This window comes from Salvelinus namaycush, chromosome 8 (genome assembly GCF_016432855.1).
Source record: "Salvelinus namaycush isolate Seneca chromosome 8, SaNama_1.0, whole genome shotgun sequence".
NCBI classification, from domain to species: Eukaryota; Metazoa; Chordata; class Actinopteri; order Salmoniformes; family Salmonidae; genus Salvelinus; species Salvelinus namaycush.
The window spans coordinates 64773458-64797116 of NC_052314.1; the positions used below are offsets into that span (position 1 = coordinate 64773458).

Genomic DNA, 23659 nt, shown 5'->3' on the forward strand with positions numbered 1-23659 from the left:
TGGTTATACAGTAACATGTCCTGGCTGGTTATACAGCAACATGTCCTGGCTGGTTATACAGTAACATGTCCTGGCTGGTTATACAGTAACATGTCCTGGCTGGTTATACAGTAACAGTTCTGGCTGGTTATACAGTAACATGTCCTGGCTGGTTATACAGTAACATGTCCTGGCTGGTTATACAGTAACAATCCTGGCTGGTTAAACAGTAACATGTCCTGGCTGGTTATATAGTAACATGTCCTGTCCGGTTATACAGTAACAGTCCTGGCTGGTTATACAGTAACATGTCCTGTCCGGTTATACAGTAACAGTCCTGGCTGGTTATACAGTAACATGTCCTGGCTGGTTATACAGTAACATGTCCTTGCTGGTTATACAGTAACAGTCCTGGCTGGTTATACAGTAACATGTCCTGGCTGGTTATACAGTAACATGTCCTGGCTGGTTATACAGTAACATGTCCTGGCTGGTTATACAGTAACATGTCCTGGCTGGTTATACAGTAACATGTCCTGGCTAATTATGCAGTAACATGTCCTGGCTGGTTATACAGTAACATGTCCTGGCTGGTTATACAGTAACATGTCCTGGCTGGTTATACAGCAACATGTCCTGGCTGATTATACAGTAACATGTCCTGTCTGGTTATACAGTAACATGTCCTGGCTGGTTATACAGTAACAGTCCTGGCTGGTTATACAGTAACATGTCCTGTCTTGTTATACAGTAACCTGTCCTGTCTGGTTATACAGTAACATGTCCTGGCTGGTTATACAGTAACATGTCCTGGCTGGTTATACAGTAACATGTCCTGGCTGGTTATACAGTAACAGTCCTGGCTGGTTATACAGTAACATGTCCTGGCTGGTTATACAGTAACATGTCCTGGCTGGTTATACAGTAACATGTCCTGGCTGGTTATACAGTAACATGTCCTGGCTGGTTATACAGTAACATGTCGTGGCTGGTTATACAGAAACATGTCCTGGCTGGTTATACAGTAACATATCATGGCTGGTTATACAGTAACATGTCCTGGCTGGTTATACAGTAACATGTCCTGGCTGGTTATACAGTAACATGTCCTGTCTGGTTATACAGTAACATGTCCTGGCTGGTTATACAGTAACATGTCGTGGCTGGTTATACAGTAACATGTCCTGTCTGGTTATACAGTAACATGTCCTGGCTGGTTATACAGTAACATGTCCTGTCTGGTTATACAGTAACATGTCCTGGCTGGTTATAGAGTAACATGTCGTGGCTGGTTATACAGTAACATGTCCTGGCTGGTTATACAGTAACATGTCCTGGCTGGTTATACAGTAACATGTCCTGGCTGGTTTTACAGTAACATGTCCTGGCTGGTTATACAGTAACATGTCCTGGCTGGTTATACAGTAACATGTCCTGGCTGGTTATACAGTAACAGTCCTGGCTGGTTATACAGTAACATGTCCTGGCTGGTTATACAGTAACATGTCCTGGCTGATTATGCAGTAACATGTCCTGGCTGGTTATACAGTAACATGTCCTGGCTGGTTATACAGTAACATGTCCTGGCTGGTTATACAGCAACATGTCCGGGCTGATTATACAGTAACATGTCCTGGCTGGTTATACAGTAACATGTCCTGGCTGGTTATACAGTAACAGTCCTGGCTGGTTATACAGTAACATGTCCTGGCTGGTTATACGGTAACATGTCCTGTCTGGTTATACCACAACATGTCCTGGCTAGTTATACAGTAACATGACCTGGCTGATTATACAGTAACATGTCCTGGCTGGTTATACAGTAACATGTCCTGGCTGGTTATACAGTAACAGTCCTGGCTGGTTATACAGTAACATGTCCTGGCTGGTTATACAGTAACATGTCCTGGCTGGTCATACAGTAACATGTCCTAGCTGGTCATACAGTAACATGTCCTGGCTGGTTATACAGTAACATGTCCTGGCTGGTTATACAGTAACATGTCCTGGCTGGTTATACAGTAACATGTCCTGGCTGGTTATACAGTAACATGTCCTGGCTGGTTATACAGTAACATGTCCTGGCTGGTTATACAGTAACATGTCCTGGCTGGTTATACAGTAACATGTCCTGGCTGGTCTTACAGTAACATGTCCTGTCTGGTTATACAGTAACATGTCCTGGCTGGTTATACAGTAACATGTCCTGGCTGGTTATACGGTAACATGTCCTGTCTGGTTATACAGTAACATGTCCTGTAACATGTCCTGTCTGGTTATACAGTAACATGTCCTGGCTGGTTATACAGTAACATGTCGTGGCTGGTTATACAGTAACATGTCCTGTGTGGTTATACAGTAACATGTCCTGGCTGGTTATACAGTAACATGTCCTGTCTGGTTATACAGTAACATGTCCTGGCTGGTTATAGAGTAACATGTCCTGGCTGGTTATACAGTAACATGTCCTGGCTGGTTATACAGTAACATGTCCTGGCTAGTTATACAGTAACATGTCCTGGCTGGTTTATACAGTAACATGTCCTGGCTGGTTATACACTAACATGTCCTGGCTGGTTATAGTTGGGACACTTTCTTCTTCTTTCCACCTTGTTATCTGATTCCTGAGTAACTTCCTGGTCTTCTGGGGGAAGATCCACCCGCATTCTGTGAAGCATCACAAACATAGACACAGATACATGCATACACACACACCATCTTATATGATCTCTTACTTCTCTATATCACTGATTAACATATTGGATGTATACATCTTAATACAAATAATTCTGGATGCTTTAAAAAATAACGAGTAACCAGAACTGGGCTTAAAAACTATTTGAAATCTGTCAAATATTTTGAGCATTTGGGACTATTATAATGGTTCAATTAAGCGAGGCTCAACCAATCAAAGCTAAAGTATTTGGGGTGTATTCATTGGGCACAAAATGGAAGACAGCAAACTGAAACATGGAAGGTTGAACTGTACCTGTCCAATAAGATATATATTTTTTAATTTGCTGTTGTAAAACATTGTTACTATGGTGTGCACCTAATGAACACGTGGTCCAGGTCTGCTAAAAACCACCATCCACTGACGGACAGATAGACAGACAGACAGGAAGTTGTTAATAAAGAAAGTTAGTGGTAGAGCTAAACAGCAACACATGCTGAAATCAACTGAAATTACAATACAATAGGTGTTCCAGCAATAACTTCCATAAACTACTGTGTCCCAAATGGAACCCTATTTCCTACATAGTGATGGACCCTGGTCAAAAGTAGTGCACTATACAGGGAATATGGTGCCACTTGAGATGTACCCTTCATGTCATTATTCACATTCTATGTAGGTCTTATGTACTGTATCTGTCCTGAAAACACAGGCCACTTTTCATCCATGGATATAAGGTCACCACAAGTACAACAGGACTTCTACAAAGAAAAAGGCTTCCTTTAATTAAAGATACAACTTCTCGCAGCAACAGGAAATATAGTGGCCAGTTACAGTTATCTCCTAGCCTTGCCAACGTTAGCCAGCTAGCTAATAATAGTAGAATTCATAACCAATCATATGTTTAGCAAATTCATGATGTATTGTAAGTATTGCAAATTCGTAAGTATCCACAAATTGAAACACACCATATGAAACGTAACATATCATACTAAATGGTGTGTCTTGGGTTACGTACAGAATAATACGAATTGCTTTGAGACCAGGTTGGAAATACACCATTGCGAGTTACATAGGACTTCATGAACATGAAAATGTATGTTTCTGCAGCTACTATACATCCTGAAATACAGCGTCTAGAACATTTCAGAACATTTAACTTCTAGTCTTAAAGGATCAACCTTTAATTTAGGAGCTGTAGTATTTAGCATTTTATGTATTAATTTCCATAAGTACGTCATTTCAAAAGTTTTCCTTGTGAAGTAAGGTACCTTCATTTGGAAGACACATTGTATTCTGTTTTTGAATATTAATAATCTGTTTGTTACAGTTTATTTTACTCAGTTGACTTTTGAAGCCTTGGAGCATGGGGCATCAGCCAACCTCATCACATTAACATAGGCACAATTGTTTGTGTGGCATTGGAAGAATAATAACTATTGGTTTAGATTTCCATGTGTGTGTCTCTATGACTACAGTGTACTTACCAGTGTCCCCAGCTTGAGGTTGTTTATTTATGCTCCTGTTCACAGTATCCTGTCCATGGCTCTTCCTGTTGACATTAGCATAAATCTCCTCAGACTGCTCCATATAAAGGCTAATTCTAATTGCCCCCTTAAAATATACTTTGGTACTTTATGTATCTACACACAGTACAACAGACAGTATATTATGTTTTATATCCTGTTAACCAGCTGCTTTAGTTTAACAGTCTGTTGTGTCTGAGAACGTACAGTGTTACAGGTGTAGGGAGGACTTCACACCTTAACCAGTGGTTTGAGCAGACAGCAACCTCCAGGAAGAGACACAACAGCAGATAGACACCATGATGAGTGTGTGGATATGTAGCAGACAGCAACCTCCAGGAAGAGACACAACAGCAGATAGACACCATGATGAGTGTGTAGCAGGCAGAAACACTGTTGCATTGTGCTTGGTGTTGCCATTGGTCACCTACACGTTGTCTATTGTACAGTGAAGGTTGTGAGTCATTCTCACCTTTCATTAGCATAGTTTTTTGTGTGTGTGTTCCCTCTCAGTACTGTTCTGCCCTCTGTGTGTGTCAAGGTCACACTGTTTAAAGTATCCAATCACATTCAATCAGGAAGCTGGTCGACCTTGTTAAAGAACATTGTTCCTTTATTTATTAATCTGTGACTTTGTTATTCTTATTATTAAAGTGATAATCATAGGTTAATAATTGGTCCCACTTTTTTTTTACTAAGCACAAGCCTATGGCAAATCACATGAAATGTTTCTAATTAAAATAAGGAAGAAACACTTTACAGAGTACCGTATGTCTACATATTCTCTTCTAAATCTAAACACAAGAATCATTTTTTCTCCCTCCTCATTCTCTTAATTTTCTTCTTTCTCCTCTGTCTCTCTCTGACACTAAGGCTCTATCTCAATTAGTCTCGCCTAGATTCATCTCCTCCTCAACCCTATTAGAGGAGAAGGTCCAAGGTCCCTCCCCTAGGATTGTATTCTCCAATGTGTTTGGAGAAGGAGTCGAAGAGAGAGTATGTGAGGAGGAATCGAGTAAGGTCTCATTGAGAAAGAGCTGTGTAGGCAACTCTGTAATACAACTTTTTGGTGAGTTTATCCCACACTTTAACCACCAGGTAGAATCATCACTTAACCATTCAGTACTGTATCCAACCATCAATATATATATGAGAGAGAGAGAGAGAGAGAGAGAGAGAGAGAGAGAGAGAGAGAGAGAGAGAGAGAGAGAGAGAGAGAGAGAGAGAGAGAGAGAGAGAGAGAGAGAGAGAGAGAGAGAGATAAACCCATTGATATATAATTACTGTTGATTTTACTTCTAATTTATCACAGTTATATCTCACCTATCACAAAAAGCTTTGCCTGAATATGGCCTTTCTCTTTAGTCAGGTTGTTGTATCTGGTCTGTAGCTGGTCTCTCTCTTTAGTCAGGTTGTTGTATCTGGTCTGTAGCTGGTCTCTCTCTTCAGTTGCGTTGATTTTATAGAGGGAGAAACTCTGGAACAAGTTGTTCCTTTTATCCTCAGAATCGTTGATGGCTCTGCTATCTACAAAGTGTAAACACAGTTATTAGGTAAAACACCAGGTAATTAGGCTTAGTAACCTGCACCTCTTATAACTGGGTGATAAGCAATGAACTTGGACGCAAACTCACAATAGACAGACAGGCCTATGATCCCAGCCAGAAGAACACACAGCAGCCCCAGACACACTGCAGCAACTAGGAAGGGTCTCTTCACTGATCTATCAGGCTCTGTGGACACATACCATATACTGTCATGTTTTGTGTATGTGTGTGTGTGTGTGTGTGTGTGTGTTACCTGAGTACTGGTCTCCTGGTCCATTATTAGGAGCAGTATCTGCTGTCTCTTCTCTCTTGGTGCTGGTCTCACCGTCTCTCAGGGTGTCTGCACTGACGTAGATATCAACAATCCTATCCTCCATCTCACCTCTGTTAAACTTGACCTTCTTGTTCATATCTGGTTCAGCATAGATGACCTTTGACATATTTAACAATGCCTGGGTCTTTCTTTCTATGTAGGTCTACTATACATTAAGTCTCTGCATCTAGAATTAATGTGGTGGTCTTCCATCATGGCCACCAGGAGGCGTCGTACGTCAACTGCAAGTCCTCTATACGTTAAGTCTCTGCTTCTAGTGATATCTCTGTCTCTGAGTCATCTGTGTGTCTCTCTCTGTGTCACTGCTGTAGGTCTTAACTCTATGGAAGTATCAACAAAATGACACGGTAGTTGTGGCTATGATAATACAAAAATGTTTACAATTTTGAAAACTTGTGTGCGTAGTTGTGTGAGTGTGAGAGATTGTTACAGTGGTTATTGTTAAAACATTTTCTGCAGCACAATATAAATCATTCCATGTCTCTACATGGTCATCTTGTCCAGAGTATATCTCAACACAGTCCTCCTGTCCAGGGAATGGGACTTGCTATTTGTGATGATGGACAGGACACTATCATACCAGGAATATATAGATCATAGAGGGGAAGTGGACAACAAAGGCTAGTTGTTAACATATATTACATATCATATGTAACAGCCCCGATATAATTCAGGGAGTTTCCAGAACTCCCCCTTCCTTTCACCTTTCTTCTGATTTGGACCCTCTGTTTACTCCCAAATATACATCAACATGTTCAGGAGGTCTATGACTACAAACATGGGTCATTATAATGTCCAGACAATAGATGACACAATAGTGACACTACAAACTGCTCAAAGTGGATATTGAGGGTGGGTAGTCTTAACCAGTGAGGAGGAGATGGCGACAGAAACGGACGCAGCTCTGTTCTCTCTAAATGAACCTGATTGGTCGAGGAGTTTTTGTTATGAATTTCATGAATAAATGACTAAACGATGTATACATTTAACTAGAACTAGAACTAATTGAATTCTACCCTGTTTTTCTATGTTGATAAATAATGTTAGTTCATAAGGAAGAGGTTATGTAGCATGTATGGGGGAAGAAAGGGATGTCTGTGTGAGTCTAAAGAAAATTAAGTGGATCATTAACCTATGTTTGAACTGACTAAGCTAAGCTATAGCTAACTCTGTGGAGATAAGGGAAGACAGCTCAAGCCCCTCTAGGTTTTCCGTATCTAGGGGGGACTGGAACTGTCAGCTAAGTGGTAATAAACTATGGTGAGACTTCAGGAGATAATCCAGATATTGTGTGTAAGATATGTGCGTAAGTGTGTTGGAATGGACTTGTCGGAGAAGAGGAGGGACATTTAGAAAGCTATGACGCTGTTTGTGATATATAACCTAATGTACATGGTTTTTCGGTCAGAGATCTTTCGAGAATAAATGCTATTGATAAATTTGGACACGGGTCTCTGTCTGTTGTATGTAAATAAGAATCTTACAAATTCTTATAAACGGACAGAGTGTTTGCTTTTGTTATAATTAAATTGGTTGACAAACATTTAGGAAACTATTTCCTTCAACAGTTTTTGACTGAAGCTCGTTGAACCACTGAAAATAACAACTTAACTTCCCTCTTTTGAGACCCATATAGCAGAGTCTGATGTACTATCTTCATGTTGACTCTGGTAAACAGGACGCTACAATGTCAGGAAACAAGTAGGACTTTTATTAATATACTTGTGTGCCTGAGTTTGAGACAAAGACAGAGAGACAGAGGCAGAGGAGGAAGTTCTGTGCACTGTGTATGTGGTACAGAATGTTGTCATGGTGATTTTAAAACACTTTCTCACAAATCCAGTTGAGTTTGCTGTCGCATGACATGTCATTCCATGACTTTAGAGGACTCTGATCTTCGTGTATCTCGGCACAGTCTTCCCCAGTAATACCTGCATTATCAGGCTGTTTGGCATACCAGTACCTAAAGGGTTAAAACAGTCAGATATCATGGTTAATACCAGTACCTACAGGGTTAAAAACAGTCAGATATCATGGTTAATACCAGTACCTACAGGGTTAAAAACAGTCAGATATCATGGTTAATACCAGTACCTACAGGGTTAAAACAGTCAGATATCATGGTTAATACCAGTACCTACAGGGTTAACAACAGTCAGATATCATGGTTAATACCAGTACCTACAGGGTTAAAACAGTCAGATATCATGGTTAATACCAGTACCTACAGGGTTAAACACAGTCAGATATCATGGTTAATACCAGTACCTACAGGGTTAACAACAGTCAGATATCATGGTTAATACCAGTACCTACAGGGTTAAAAACAGTCAGATATCATGGTTAATACCAGTACCTACAGGGTTAATGACACAGATATCATGGTTAATACCAGAACCTACAGGGTTAAAAACAGTCAGATATCATGGTTAATACCAGTACCTACAGGGTTAAAAACAGTCAGATATCATGGTTAATACCAGTACCTACAGGGTTAAAAACAGTCAGATATCATGGTTATTACCAGTACCTACAGGGTTAAAAACAGTCAGATATCATGGTTAATACCAGTACCTACAGGGTTAAAAACAGTCAGATATCATGGTTAATACCAGTACCTACAGGGTTAAAAACAGTCAGATATCATGGTTAATACCAGTACCTACAGGGTTAACAACAGTCAGATGTGATGGTTAATACCAGTACCTACAGGGTTAAAAACAGTCAGATATCATGGTTAATACCAGTACCTACAGGGTTAAAAACAGTCAGATATCATGGTTATTACCAGTACCTACAGGGTTAAAAACAGTCAGATATCATGGTTAATACCAGTACCTACAGGGTTAAAAACAGTCAGATATCATGGTTAATACCAGTACCTACAGGGTTAAAAACAGTCAGATATCATGGTTAATACCAGTACCTACAGGGTTAACAACAGTCAGATATCATGGTTAATACCAGTACATACAGGGTTAAAACAGTCAGATATCATGGTTAATACCAGTACCTACAGGGTTAAAACAGTCAGATATCATGGTTAATACCAGTACCTACAGGGTTAACAACAGTCAGATATCATGGTTAATACCAGTACCTACAGGGTTAAAACAGTCAGATATCATGGTTAATACCAGTACCTACAGGGTTAAAAACAGTCAGATATCATGGTTAATACCAGTACCTACAGGGTTAATAACAGTCAGATATCATGGTTGATACTTGTACCTACAGGGTTAAAAACAGTCAGATATCATGGTTAATACCAGTACCTACAGGGTTAAAAACAGTCAGATATCATGGTTAATACCAGTACCTACAGGGTTAAAAACAGTCAGATATCATGGTTAATACCAGTACCTACAGGGTTAAAAACAGTCAGATATCATGGTTAATACCAGTACCTACAGGGTTAACAACAGTCAGATATCATGGTTAATACCAGTACCTACAGGGTTAAAAACAGTCAGATTTCATGGTTAATACCAGTACCTACAGGGTTAAAAACAGTCAGATATCATGGTTAATACCAGTACCTACAGGGTGAACAACAGTCAGATATCATGGTTAATACCAGTACCTACAGGGTTAAAAACAGTCAGATATCATGGTTAATACCAGTACCGACAGGGTTAAAACAGTCAGATATCATGGTTAATACCAGTACCTACAGGGTTAACAACAGTCAGATATCATGGTTAATACCAGTACCTACAGGGTTAACAACAGTCAGATATCATGGTTAGTACCAGTACCTACAGGGTTAAAAACAGTCAGATATCATGGTTAATACCAGTACCTACAGGGTTAAAAACAGTCAGATATCATGGTTAATACCAGTACCTACAGGGTTAACAACAGTCAGATATCATGGTTAATACCAGTACCTACAGGGTTAAAACACTCAGATATCATGGTTATTACCAGTACCTACAGGGTTAAAAACAGCAGGATTTCTAGGTTAATACCAGTACCTACAGGGTTAACAACAGTTAGATATCATGGTTAATACCAGTACCTACAGGGTTAAAAACAGTCAGATATCATGGTTAATACCAGTACCTACAGGGTTAAAAACAGTCAGATATCATGGTTAATACCAGTACCTACAGGGTTAACAACAGTCAGATATCATGGTTAATACCAGTACCTACAGGGTTAAAAACAGTCAGATATCATGGTTAATACCAGTACCTACAGGGTTAACAACAGTCAGATATCATGGTTAATACCAGTACCTACAGGGTTAAAAACAGTCAGATATCATGGTTAATACCAGTACCTACAGTGTTAAAAACAGCAGGATTTCTAGGTTAATACCAGTACCTACAGGGTTAAAAACAGTCAGACATCACATCATAATACTAAATAATATGTCGACACCTTATAGTTAACTGTGTTGACTGCTATCATCAATATCAGTAACCTGCATAGAAAAAGGTTGAATGGAGCCTTATTGACAGATTAGTTATCATCTCTCACCCTGTGGTCAGTGGGGTGCCGTCCACCCATTTCCAGGTCCCCTCCTTAACAGAGTCAGTCAGACCAATCCAGACTCTCTTCTTGAGGTTGAAGAGAAATGTCTGTTGTTGAGAAAGATAAATTAGCAGACGTATATGTTTGATCATATCTACCCCCTGCACACCCATTCCCTCTCCGTCTCACCTGTTCCTCTCTGCTGTTTATGATCACCAGGTCTGCTCCTCTCTCCAGACAGGCCTCTCTGCTCTCCTTCCAGGTTTTAGTCTCAGTAGACAGGAAGTACCAACTGGATTCAAACTTCTTCCAGCCTTCAGGACAGGTTTGAAAATATTGATGAACATATGAATTTCCTTCAATTTATCACACTGGACACTTAATGAAAGAACACAGAATGATGATTAGTTGTGTGGGATTAATGGTAATGTATTACTGTAGGTTTACTCACTGAGATTGGTAAGCCTCCAGTTAAGAAAATCTCTCTCAGTCTGTAGCTTGTCTCTCTCTTTAGTCATGGTGTTGTAACTGGTCTGTAGCCGGTCTCTCTCTTTAGTCAGGGTGTTGTAACTGGTCTGTAGCTGGTCTCTCTCTTTAGTCAGGGTGTTGTAACTGGTCTGTATCTGGTATCTCTCTTTAGTCAGGTTGTTGTAGCTGGTCTGTAGCTGTTCTATCTCTGCAGATGAGTTGGTTTTATAGGCTATGAAGCTCTTAGAGACCCCATCATCTGTTATAAACAACAACAAAGTGTATCAATAAAATAGATAATCTGGTGAATTGTAGGTGAATGCTGGTGAATTGTAGGAATTATAACTTAAGACTTACAGTAGACAGACAGGCCTATGATCCCAGCCAGTAGAACACACATAAGCCCCAGACCCACTGCAACATCTCTGGAGGATCTCTTCCCTGAGTTATCAGGTTCTGTGGACACATGTACTGTACATAGCATCAATGAGACACAATAACACTTTTAAAGTGATGTTTTCTCACCCCATCTCTCTTCCTGTTGAGGGTGACTTGTGGTTGTTAAAGATACAGCTTCACACATTAACAGAATATATAGTTTCCAGCTACAGCTATCTCCTAGCCTTGCTAACGTTAGCCTGCTAGCTAATGTTAGTAGAATTCATATGTTTAGGACATTCGTAACATATACAAATTATAATTCGTAACATGTCATACAAAATGTAAATCGTAACATCATAGAAATTGTAATTTGTAATATAGTGTCCAGCTACAGCTATCTCCTAGCCTTGCTAACGTTAGCCAGCTAGCTAATGTTAGTAGAATGCATATGTTTAGGACATTCGTAACATATACAAATTGTAATTCGTAACATGTCATACAAAATGTAAATCGTAACATCATAGAAATTGTAATTTGTAACATACAAAATGGATCATGGTGTCACATAGAACATAGAGAGCCTTTTTATGTCTCTATTTGGTTTGGTCAGGGTGTGATTTGGGGTGGGCATTCTATGTTTTTGTTTTCTATGATTTTGTATTTTTATGTTTTGGCCGGGTATGGTTCTCAATCAGGGACAGCTGTCTATCGTGGTCTCTGATTGGGATCCAAACTTAGGTAGCCATTTTCCCTCCTTTCTTGGTGGGAAGTTAACTTTGTTTGTGGCACATAGCCCTTAAGCTTGTTAAAACTTCTTATGGTTGCAGGGGCAGTATTGAGTAGCTTGGATGAAAAGGTGCCCAGAGGTGCCCAGAGTAAACTGCCTGCTCCTCAGTCCCAGTTGCTAATATATGCATATTATTGTTAGTATTGGATAGAAAACACTCTGAAGTTTCTAAAACTGTTTGAATGATGTCTGTGAGTATAACAGAACTCATATGGCAGGCAAAAACCTGAGAAAAAAATCCGACCAGGAAGTGGGAAATCTGAGGTTTGTAGGTTTTCAACTCATCGCCTATCGAATACACAGTGGGATATGGGTCAGTTTGCACTTCCTACGCCTTCCACTAGTTGTCAACAGTCTGTAGAACCTTGGCTGATGCCTCTACTGTGAAGTGGGGCCGAAGGAGACGGGAATGAGTAAGGTCTATCATGAGCTGACCATGCTCTGACCATGCCCATTCACATGAGAGGGAGTTCTGTTCCATCGCACTTCTGAAGACAATGGAATTCTCCGGTTGGAACATTATTGAAAATTTATGTTAAAAACATCCTAAAGTTTGATTCAATACATCGTTTGACATGTTTCTACTGACTGCTTTTAGTGAACTCGCTTCCTGACTTTGGATTTGTTTACCAAACACGCTAAAAAAAATAGCTATTTGGACATAAATGATGGACATTACCGAACAAAACGAACATTTCTTGTGGAATTGGGAGTCCTGGGAGTGCATTCCAACGAAGATCAGCAAAGGTAAGTGAAGATTTATAATGCTATTTATGAGTTTTGTTGACTGCACAATTTGGCGGGTAACTGTATGGCTTCCTTTTGTGGCTGAACGCTGTTCTCAGATTATTGAATATTGTGATTTTGCCGTAAAGCTTTTTGAAATCTGACACAGCGGTTGCATTAAGAACAAGTGTATCTTTAATTCTATGTAAAACATGTATCTTTCATCAAAGTTTATGATGAGTATTTCTGTTATTTGATGTGGCTCTGCAATTTTCCGGATATTTTGGAGGCATTTCTGAACATGGCGCCAATGTAAACTGAGGTTTTTGGATATAAATATGAACTTTATCGAACAAAACATATATGTATTGTGTAACATGAAGTCCTATGAGTGTCATATGATGAAGATCATCAAAGGTTAGTGATTCATGTTATCTCTATTTCTGCTTTTTGTGACTCCTGTCTTTGGCTGGATAAATGGCTGTGTTTTTCTGTGATTTTGCGGTGACCTAACATAATCGTTTGTGGTGCTTTCGCTGTAAAGCCTTTTTGAAATCGGACACTGTGGTGGGATTAACAAGAAGTGTATCTTTAAAATGGTGTGAAATACTTGTATGCTTGAGGAATTTTAATTGTGAGATTTCTGTTGTTTGAATTTGGCGCCCTGCACTTTCACTGGCTGTTGTCATATCGATCCCGTTAACGGGATTGCAGCCATAAGAAGTTTTAAAGAATATTGTTCCTTCATTTACTAATCTGTGCTTTGTTATTCTTATTATTAAAGTGATGAGCATAGGTGGGGCGGCAGCGTAGCCTAGTGGATAGAGCATTGGACTAGTAACCGGAAAGGTTGCAAGATCAAATCCCTGAGCCGACAAGGTACAAAATCTGTCGTTCTGCCCCTGAACAAGCCAAAAATAAAAATTTGTTCTTAACTGACTTGCCTAGTTAAATAAAGGTAAAATAATTGGTCCCACTTTTTGGGGAAAATCGCATGACATTTTTCTAATAAAACTAATGAAGAATAATTTATTATTTGTCTTATTTTTTCTCTCTTCTTCATTCTATTAATTTTCTTCTTCCTCCTCTATGTCTCTCTCTGACACTAAGGCTCTATCTCAATTAGTCTCTCCTCTCCTCCTATCCCCTCTCTCCCCTCCTCCGATCTCCTCTCCTCCGTGTCACTGTATCCAACGATCAACATAGTAATTTCTACCAGCTAGCTAATGTTAGTAGAATTCATATGTTTAGGATGTTCATATGTTTATTGTATGTTTTTGCAAATTTGTAACATATCATACACATATCATACCCATTGTAATTTGTAACATATCATACAAAATGGATGATGGGCATCCACAATTTGATACATACCATATGAAAGGTAATATATTATAATGGAGTGTCTCTGATTTACGTACAGAATAATACAAAATGTTTTGAGACTAGGTTGGAAATACACAGTGGCGAGTTACAGGACATACTGTAGGATTTGATCAGCATAGTAATTACTAGACTACAAGAAAAACACTGAGAGAGACTTTCCAATCATGTTCCTAAAAATATATGTTTTGACTCATGGATGTCATTCCATGAGAACTGTAGATGTATTATAGAAGCCAAGTACTATTTGCATTTGAAAATGTAATGGAACGAGAGACAAAATGTGTTGATAATGGTATGCTCATCTTTGACAGTGTCTTTAAAGCTGTAAAAACATAGGACTATGTCTATAATTGAGGAGGATGTTTGTATTACAGTGTCTGACTCTCTGGATCTCTGTGTTGTTTAGGTACTGGGGGACAGGACAGCCTGATAATGGTGGCTAGTTCTCTGGGCAGACGGACTGTGTTGAGACAAACTATGGACAAGATGACCATCAGATCATTCCATGTCTCTACATGGTCATCTTGTCCAGAGTATATCTCAACACAGTCCTCCTGTCCAGGGAATGGGACTTGCTATTTTTGATGATGGACAGGACACTATCACACCAGGAAGATATAGATCATAGAGGGGAAATGGAGAACAAAGGCTAGTTGTTAACATATATTAAATATCAAATGTAACAGCCCCAAGATAATTCAGGGAGTTTCCAGAACTCCCCCTTCCTTTCACCTTTCTGCTGATTTGGACCCTCTGTTTACTCCCAAATATACATCAACATGTTCAGGAGGTCCAGGACTACAAACATGGGTCATTATAATGTCCAGACAATAGATTTGACACTACAAACTGCTCCAAGTGGATATTGAGGGTGGGGTAGTCTTAACCAGTGAGGATGAGATGACACCTTTACATTTACCATTTAGTCATTTTTATCAATGTTTTTCATTTAAAAAATGTATTTCACTAGGTAAGTTAGTTAAAAATGTATGTAACTAGGTAAGTCAGTTAAAAATGTATTTAACTAGATAAGTCAGTTTAACATGTATTTAACTAGGTAAGTCAGTTTAACATGTATTTAACTAGGGAAGTCAGTTTAACATGTATTTAACTAGGTAAGTCAGTTAAACATGTATTTAACTAGGGAAGTCAGTTTAACATGTATGTAACTAGGTAAGTCAGTTAAACATGTATTTAACTAGGTAAGTCAGTTAAACATGTATTTAACTAGGTAAGTCAGTTAAAAATGTATTTAACTAGGTAAGTCAGTTAAAAATGTATGTAACTAGGTAAGTCAGTTAAAAATGTATTTAACTAGGTAAGTCAGTTAAAAATGTATTTAACTAGGTAAGTCAGTTTAACATGTATTTTAACTAGGTAAGTCAGTTAAAAATGTTTTTAACTAGGGAAGTCAGTTAAAAATGTATTTAACTAGGTAAGTCAGTTAAAAATGTATTTTAACTAGGTAAGTCAGTTTAACATGTATTTTAACTAGGTAAGTCAGTTAAAAATGTTTTTAACTAGGGAAGTCAGTTAAAAATGTATTTAACTAGGTTAGTCAGTTAGGAACAAGTTCATATTTACAATGACGGACTACCCCGGCCAAACCTTCCCCGAACCCGGACGACGCTGGGCCAATTGTGCACCGCCCTATGGGACTACCAATCACGGCCGGTTGTGTTACAGCCCGGGATTGAACACGGGTCTGTAGTGATGGATCTTGCACTGCGATGCAATGCTTTAGACCGCTGCGCCACTCAGCCCCCCAATTTAGCAGACGCTCTTATCCAGAGTGATTTACAGGAGCAATTAGGGTTAAGTGCCTTGCTCAATGGCAGATCGACAGATTTTTCACGTAGTCGCCTCGGGAATTTGAACCAGCAACCTTTTAGTTACTGGCCTAACGATCTTAACCGCTAGAAGACCTGCAGCCTTCTCTCTTCATGAACCTAATTGGTCGAGGAGATTTTGAGTGACAGCTGGTTGAATGACAGAAAATATTCACTTTACCTTCCTCTTTGGGACCCATATGGGGGAACATCAATCAAGTATGAGCATTTGATATTGTGCTTATATGTAATTTGACAATAAAGACTGACTTTCAAAGATTATTAGGAGATCACACAGCAACCCCAGACACACTGCAGCAACTCCAGAGGGTCTCTTCCACCACTGAACATGTACTGAATCACACATTAAAGATCTTTGGTAATGTGTTTTACTGTATCATCCAGGATTGGGACAAATAAATCTGTTTAATGTATAATGTGTAGTTTGTGTGTGTGTGTGTGTGTGTGTGTGTGTGTTCATGCAATCTTACCTGAAGCAACAACTCCATCTCCTGGGCTGGGCTTGAAGTCTCTTACATTGGCATATACTTGGCCATCAATGTCTGTGTTCTTCATTGCATCAGGCTCATCGTCTTCAAATCTATCTGGGATTTCATAGACTCCCTCTGACATCTTAACACACTTGTGCTCAAATACAGTAACTTCTACTTCTAACCTCAACTCTAATGTACGTCTGTAGCTGTGTCTTCTCCCTGCACTGTCCTGGGTCTGTGTGACTTTAGGTAGTGAAACTCTTTATCAGTCAACCACAGTGGATGATAAATTGTGAAATCAACAAAACACTGGCCACCATGTGACTTCCACCAGCTTTAGTTTGATAATATACTACACTGTATGACTATATATAGTGCTATGTGATGTATGTGTGAATTCACAGGGTCCCAATTTTGGATCGGCTAAAGTAAATTGTTATCATGTTAATTGACATATACACTACATATATTCTCACTGAGTTTACATCACCCCCAGCCTTCAAATGGAGAACACATTATGGATCTCACTCTGTGACTGGTGATGTAGGGGGAAGTTGCCTCTAGATGCTGATTTTAGATCAGTTTTACATTTCCACCACAAATGGTTAAGGTTAAGATTGGGGGAGGGAAACCTGATCCTAGATCTGTACCTAGGGGAAACCTCCCCCCGTGTTGTGACTGGCCACCAATGACCATAGGAGTCTTTGTTCTATCTCTGCTGACTGTGAAGATTTACTCAGAATGAAAAGCAGAAGTTCTGACAACATCTCCATAGTTTCAGTTTGACAGATGTAATAGAATAGAAAGAAGAATAAAAACCCTTCACAGGTTTTATGACAAAACATTCATATTTCCACCCTGTCTTTTAGTACAACACAACATATACATACTGGTTACATCTAATGACACAACTCTCTCTGCACTGATTCCACTGTTCCACATGACATCTACCTACATAAACTATTATACAACTCTACAGCTCTACTCTATTCCACAGGAGGAGAGAAAGCATCACACAGATCCTGAGATACAGGGACAGAGTCAAAGGTGTCCCTCTGGTGGATGTAGTACTAACTACAGGTACAGCTGTAGTGTTGGTGACAGAGACCTGGGTGGATGTAGTACTAACTACAGGTACAGCTGTAGTGTTGGTGACAGAGACCTGGGTGGATGTAGTACTAACTACAGGTACAGCTGTAGTGTTGGTGACAGAGACCTGGTGGATGTAGTACTAACTACAGGTACAGCTGTAGTGTTGGTGACAGAGACCTGGGTGGATGTAGTACTAACTACAGGTACAGCTGTAGTGTTGGTGACAGAGACCTGGGTGGATGTAGTACTAACTACAGGTACAGCTGTAGTGTTGGTGACAGAGACCTGGGTGGATGTAGTACTAACTACAGGTACAGCTGTAGTGTTGCTGACAGAGACCTGGGTGGATGTAGTACTAACTACAGGTACAGCTGTAGTGTTGGTGACAGAGACCTGGGTGGATGTAGTACTAACTACAGGTACAGCTGTAGTGTTGGTGACAGAGACCTGGGTGGATGTAGTACTAACTACAGGTACAGCTGTAGTGTTGGTGACAGAGACCTGGGTGGATGTAGTACTAACTACAGGTACAGCTGTAGTGTTGGTGACAGAGACCTGGGCCCGGTTTCCCAAAAGCATATTAAGGCTAAGTTAATCTTAGAACAATAGGATCCTATGGTAACAACGATGGACTTAGCCTTACGATGATATTGGGAATCCGGGCCCTGGGATGTAGAGCTCACAACCACCACCACATAGTCTTTCACTGAGCCAAGGCACACACCCATGTTGCCTGTCCTATCCACTACTTCTACCTTATTTGATCAGTAGGTGGCGCTGCATGCCACCCGGGTCACGTTCTTGGCTCTGGGCCCCACCGCCGTAGAAGTGTTGAGGGTCCCGTTGCGCTGGCATAGGGTGACACAGACGATGCCTGTCTAGTTGACACTGTCGGTGAGGTTGGCAGAGTACTGCCGGTAAGAGGTACTGAAGTCGGCCGGGCAGTTGGACGAGGGGAATCTGTCACCTGGAGGGAGAGGAGATGGAGCAGACAGACAGAGAGAGAGAGAAAGAAAGAGAGAGAGAGAGAGAGAGAGACAGTGGGAAAGAGTGAGAGAGAGAGAGAGAGAGAGAGAGAGAGAGAGAGAGAGAGAGAGAGAGAGCGAGAGAGAGAGAGAGAGAGAAAGCTTAGTCAGAAAACTGAGGTAGTTATGGTAGTGGTGGTAGTGATAGTTGTGGTGGTAGTGGTAGTAGTGGTAGTTGTGGTGGTAGTGGTGGTAGTGGTAGTGGTAGTCGTGGTAGTGGTGGTTGTGGTGGTAGTAGTGGTAGTGGTAGTAATGGTTGTGGTGGTAGTGGTGGTAGTAGTGGTGGTAGTGGTGGCACCATCTATGACCAGTAGAGCTGGTATCTTACACCAACCAAGTCCTTTCAAATCAGTGACCAGAGAGACAATATGAGGAGAGGAGGCCCATTTTAGAGTTTTGGAACATGACCCTTACCTTGCTGGAAACAGAGAGATGCAGGATGGAGTAGTTCATTTCCCTCACTAACTTTAAACATCAGCTATCTGAGCAGCTAACCGATCGCTGTACATAGTCCATCTGTAAATAGCCCACCCAATCTACCTACCTCATCCCCATATTATTTTTATTTACTTTTCTGCTCTTTTGCACACCAGGAAAACTACTTGCAAATCATCATCTGCTCATCTATCACTCCAGTGTAATCTGCTAAATTGTAATTACTTCGCTACTATGGCCTATTTATTGCCTTACCTCCTCACGCCATTTGCACACACTGTAAATAGACCTTCTTTTTTTCTATTGTGTTATTGACTGTACACTTGTTTATTCCATGTGTAACTCTGTGTTGTTGTTTGTGTCGCACTGCTTTGCTTTATCTTGGCCAGGTCGCAGTTGTAAATGAGAACTTGTTCTCAGCAAGTTTACCTGGTTAAATAAAGGTGAAATATAAAAAATAAATAAAAATATAGTGTTTTGGAACATGACCCTTACCTTGCTGACAGAGAAATGCAGGATGACCCTGTCATGGCTGGCCTGTTCGGGTCAGGTTACCGTGGACCATAATCCCACAGAGATATCTCTCACACCCACCAGCGGGGGAGAGATGGAGAGGTATGGAGGTGGGGGATTTTATGACACCTCCTGCCCATTGTAAATCTTAAGGCAGCAGACAAAATCCCCTTTGTCCTCTCAGTATGGAGGAATGAAATGTACACCAGTATCTCTACTTGCACATCATCATCTGCTCATCTATCACTAAAGTGTTAATCTGCTAAATTGTAATTACTTCACTACTATGGCCTGTTTATTGCCTTACCTCCTCACGTCATTTGCACACACTGTATATATACCTTCTTTATATCTATGTGTTATTGACTGTATGTTTTGTTTATTCCATGTCTAACTCTGTGTTGTTGTTTGTGTCGCTCTGCTGTGCTTTATCTTGGCCAGGTCGCAGTTGTAAATGAGAACTTGTTCTCAACTGGCCTACCTGGTTAAATAAAGGTGAAATATAAATAAAAAATAAAGGTGTCCACGTTCCAGATTGACTACATTGAAGTCGCCTGCCAGATCTCACAATGCCTGGATTGGTGTTTAACACATCAGTTAATCATATCATGTTGTATAGCAATCTTATGCCCATTTGTTGACGTGTGCAACTCAACTGCTATATAGTCGGCCTGGAACGAGACAGCTCTCTCCCCATTGTGGTTGATAGATTGAGTTCTGACCTCACAGATACAGGAAGTTACTAACCCTGGTACTGTTCTCCCTCCCATCTCACTCTGACCTCACAGATACAGAAAACTACTAACCCTGCTACTGTTCTCAATCCCATCTCACTCTGACCTCACAGACACAGGAAACTACTAACCCTGCTACTGTTCTCCCTCCCATCTCACTCTGACCTCACAGACACAGGAAACTACTAACCCTGCTACTGTTCTCAATCCCATCTCACTCTGACCTCACAGACACAGGAAACTACTAACCCTGCTACTGTTCTCCCTCCCATCTCACTCTGACCTCACAGACACAGGAAACTACTAACCCTGCTACTGTTCTCCCTCCCATCTCACTCTGACCTCACAGACACAGGAAACTACTAACCCTGCTACTGTTCTCCTCCCATCTCACTCTGACCTCACAGACACAGGAAACTACTAACCCTGCTACTGTTCTCCCTCCCATCTCACTCTGACCTCACAGACACAGGAAACTACTAACTCTGCTACTGTTCTCCCTCCCATCTCACTCTGACCTCACAGACACAGGAAACTACTAACCCTGCTACTGCTCTCCCTCCCATCTCACTCTGACCTCACAGATACAGGAAACTACTAACCCTGCTACTGTTCTCCCTCCCATCTCACTCTGACCTCACAGACACAGGAAACTACTAACCCTGCTACTGTTCTCCCTCCCATCTCACTCTGACCTCACAGACACAGGAAACTACTAACCCTGCTACTGTTCTCCCTCCCATCTCACTCTGACCTCACAGACACAGGAAACTACAAACCCTGCTACTGTTCTCCCTCCCATCTCACTCTGACCTCACAGACACAGGAAACTACTAACCCTGCTACTGTTCTCCCTCCCATCTCACTCTGACCTCACAGACACAGGAAACTACTAACTCTGCTACTGTTCTCCCTCCCATCTCACTCTGACCTCACAGACACAGGAAACTACTAACCCTGCTACTGTTCTCCCTCCCATCTCTCTCTGACCTCACAGACACAGGAAACTACTAACCCTGCTACTGTTCTCCCTCCCATCTCTCTCTGACCTCACAGATACAGGAAACTACTAACCCTGCTACTGTTCTCCCTCCCATCTCACTCTGACCTCACAGATACAGGAAACTACTAACCCTGCTACTGTTCTCCCTCCCATCTCACTCTGACCTCACAGATACAGGAAACTACTAACCCTGCTACTGTTCTCCCTCCCATCTCACTCTGACCTCACAGATACAGGAAACTACTAACCCTGCTACTGTTCTCCCTCCCATTTCACTCTGACCTCACAGATACAGGAAACTACTAACCCTGCTACTGTTCTCCCTCCCATCTCACTCTGACCTCACAGACACAGGAAACTAATAACCCTGCTACTGTTCTCCCTCCCATCTCTCTCTAACCTCACAGACACAGGAAACTACTAACCCTGCTACTGTTCTCCCTCCCATCTCACTCTGACCTCACAGATACAGGAAACTACTAACCCTGCTACTGTTCTCCCTCCCATCTCTCTCTGACCTCACAAACACAGGAAACTACTAACCCTGCTACTGTTCTCCCTTCCATCTCACTCTGACCTCACAGGCACAGGAAACTACTAACCCTGCTACTGTTCTCCCTCCCATCTCACTCTGACCTCACAGACACAGGAAACTACTAACCCTGCTACTGCTCTCACTCCCATCTCACTCTGACTTCACAGATACAGGAAACTACAAACCCTGCTACTGTTCTCCCTCCCATCTCACTCTGACCTCACAGATACAGGAAACTACTAACCTTGCTACTGTTCTCCCTCCCATCTCACTCTGACCTCACAGATACAGGAAACTACTAACCCTGCTACTGTTCTCCCTCCCATCTCTCTCTGACCTCACAGATACAGGAAACTACTAACCCTGCTACTGTTCTCCCTCCCATCTCACTCTGACTTCACAGATACAGGAAACTACTAACCTTGCTACTGTTCTCCCTCCCATCTCACTCTGACCTCACAGATACATGAAACTACTAACCCTGCTACTGTTCTCCATCCCATCTCACTCTGACCTCACAGACACAGGAAACTACTAACCCTGCTACTGTTCCCCCTCCCATCTCACTCTGACCTCACAGACACAGGAAACTACTAACCCTGCTACTGTTCCCCCTCCCATCTCACTCTGACCTCACAGACACAGGAAACTACTAACCCTGCTACTGTTCTCCCTCCCATCTCACTCTGACTTCACAGATACAGGAAACTACTAACCTTGCTACTGTTCTCCCTCCCATCTCACTCTGACCTCACAGACACAGGAAACTACTAACCCTGCTACTGTTCTCCCTCCCATCTCACTCTGACCTCACAGATATAGGAAACTACTAACCCTGCTACTGTTCTCCCTCCCATTTCACTCTGACCTCACAGATACAGGAAACTACTAACCCTGCTACTGTTCTCACTCCCATCTCACTCTGACCTCACAGACACAGGAAACTAATAACCCTGCTACTGTTCTCCCTCCCATCTCTCTCTAACCTCACAGACACAGGAAACTACTAACCCTGCTACTGTTCTCCCTCCCATCTCACTCTGACCTCACAGATACAGGAAACTACTAACCCTGCTACTGTTCTCCCTCCCATCTCTCTCTGACCTCACAAACACAGGAAACTACTAACCCTGCTACTCTTCTCCCTTCCATCTCACTCTGACCTCACAGGCACAGGAAACTACTAACCCTGCTACTGTTCTCCCTCCCATCTCACTCTGACCTCACAGACACAGGAAACTACTAACCCTGCTACTGCTCTCACTCCCATCTCACTCTGACTTCACAGATACAGGAAACTACAAACCCTGCTACTGTTCTCCCTCCCATCTCACTCTGACCTCACAGATACAGGAAACTACTAACCTTGCTACTGTTCTCCCTCTCATCTCACTCTGACTTCACAGATACAGGAAACTACTAACCTTGCTACTGTTCTCCCTCTCATCTCACTCTGACTTCACAGATACAGGAAACTACTAACCTTGCTACTGTTCTCCCTCCCATCTCACTCTGACCTCACAGATACAGGAAACTACAAACCCTGCTACTGTTCTCCCTCCCATCTCACTCTGACCTCACAGATACAGGAAACTACTAACCTTGCTACTGTTCTCCCTCCCATCTCACTCTGACCTCACAGATACAGGAAACTACTAACCTTGCTACTGTTCTCCCTCCCATCTCACTCTGACTTCACAGATACAGGAAGC

At 41.4% G+C, this 23659-nt stretch overlaps 1 protein-coding gene across 1 annotated transcript in view; it reads right to left on the reverse strand.

The window, feature by feature from the left end:
• The window catches only part of LOC120053064 (CD209 antigen-like protein E), a 157652-nt gene extending 140823 nt beyond the window's left edge, over nucleotides 1-16829 (reverse strand). The window contains exons 1-3 of the mRNA XM_039000313.1: nucleotides 16608-16829; nucleotides 11365-11463; nucleotides 10991-11266 (exon numbers count right to left, since the gene is read on the reverse strand). Of these exons, the coding sequence (XP_038856241.1) occupies nucleotides 10991-11266; nucleotides 11365-11463; nucleotides 16608-16749 (517 nt within the window). The 5' untranslated portion in view covers nucleotides 16750-16829. The remainder of the gene's footprint in view (nucleotides 1-10990; nucleotides 11267-11364; nucleotides 11464-16607) is intronic.
• Between the last annotated feature and the right edge of the window lie 6830 nt (nucleotides 16830-23659).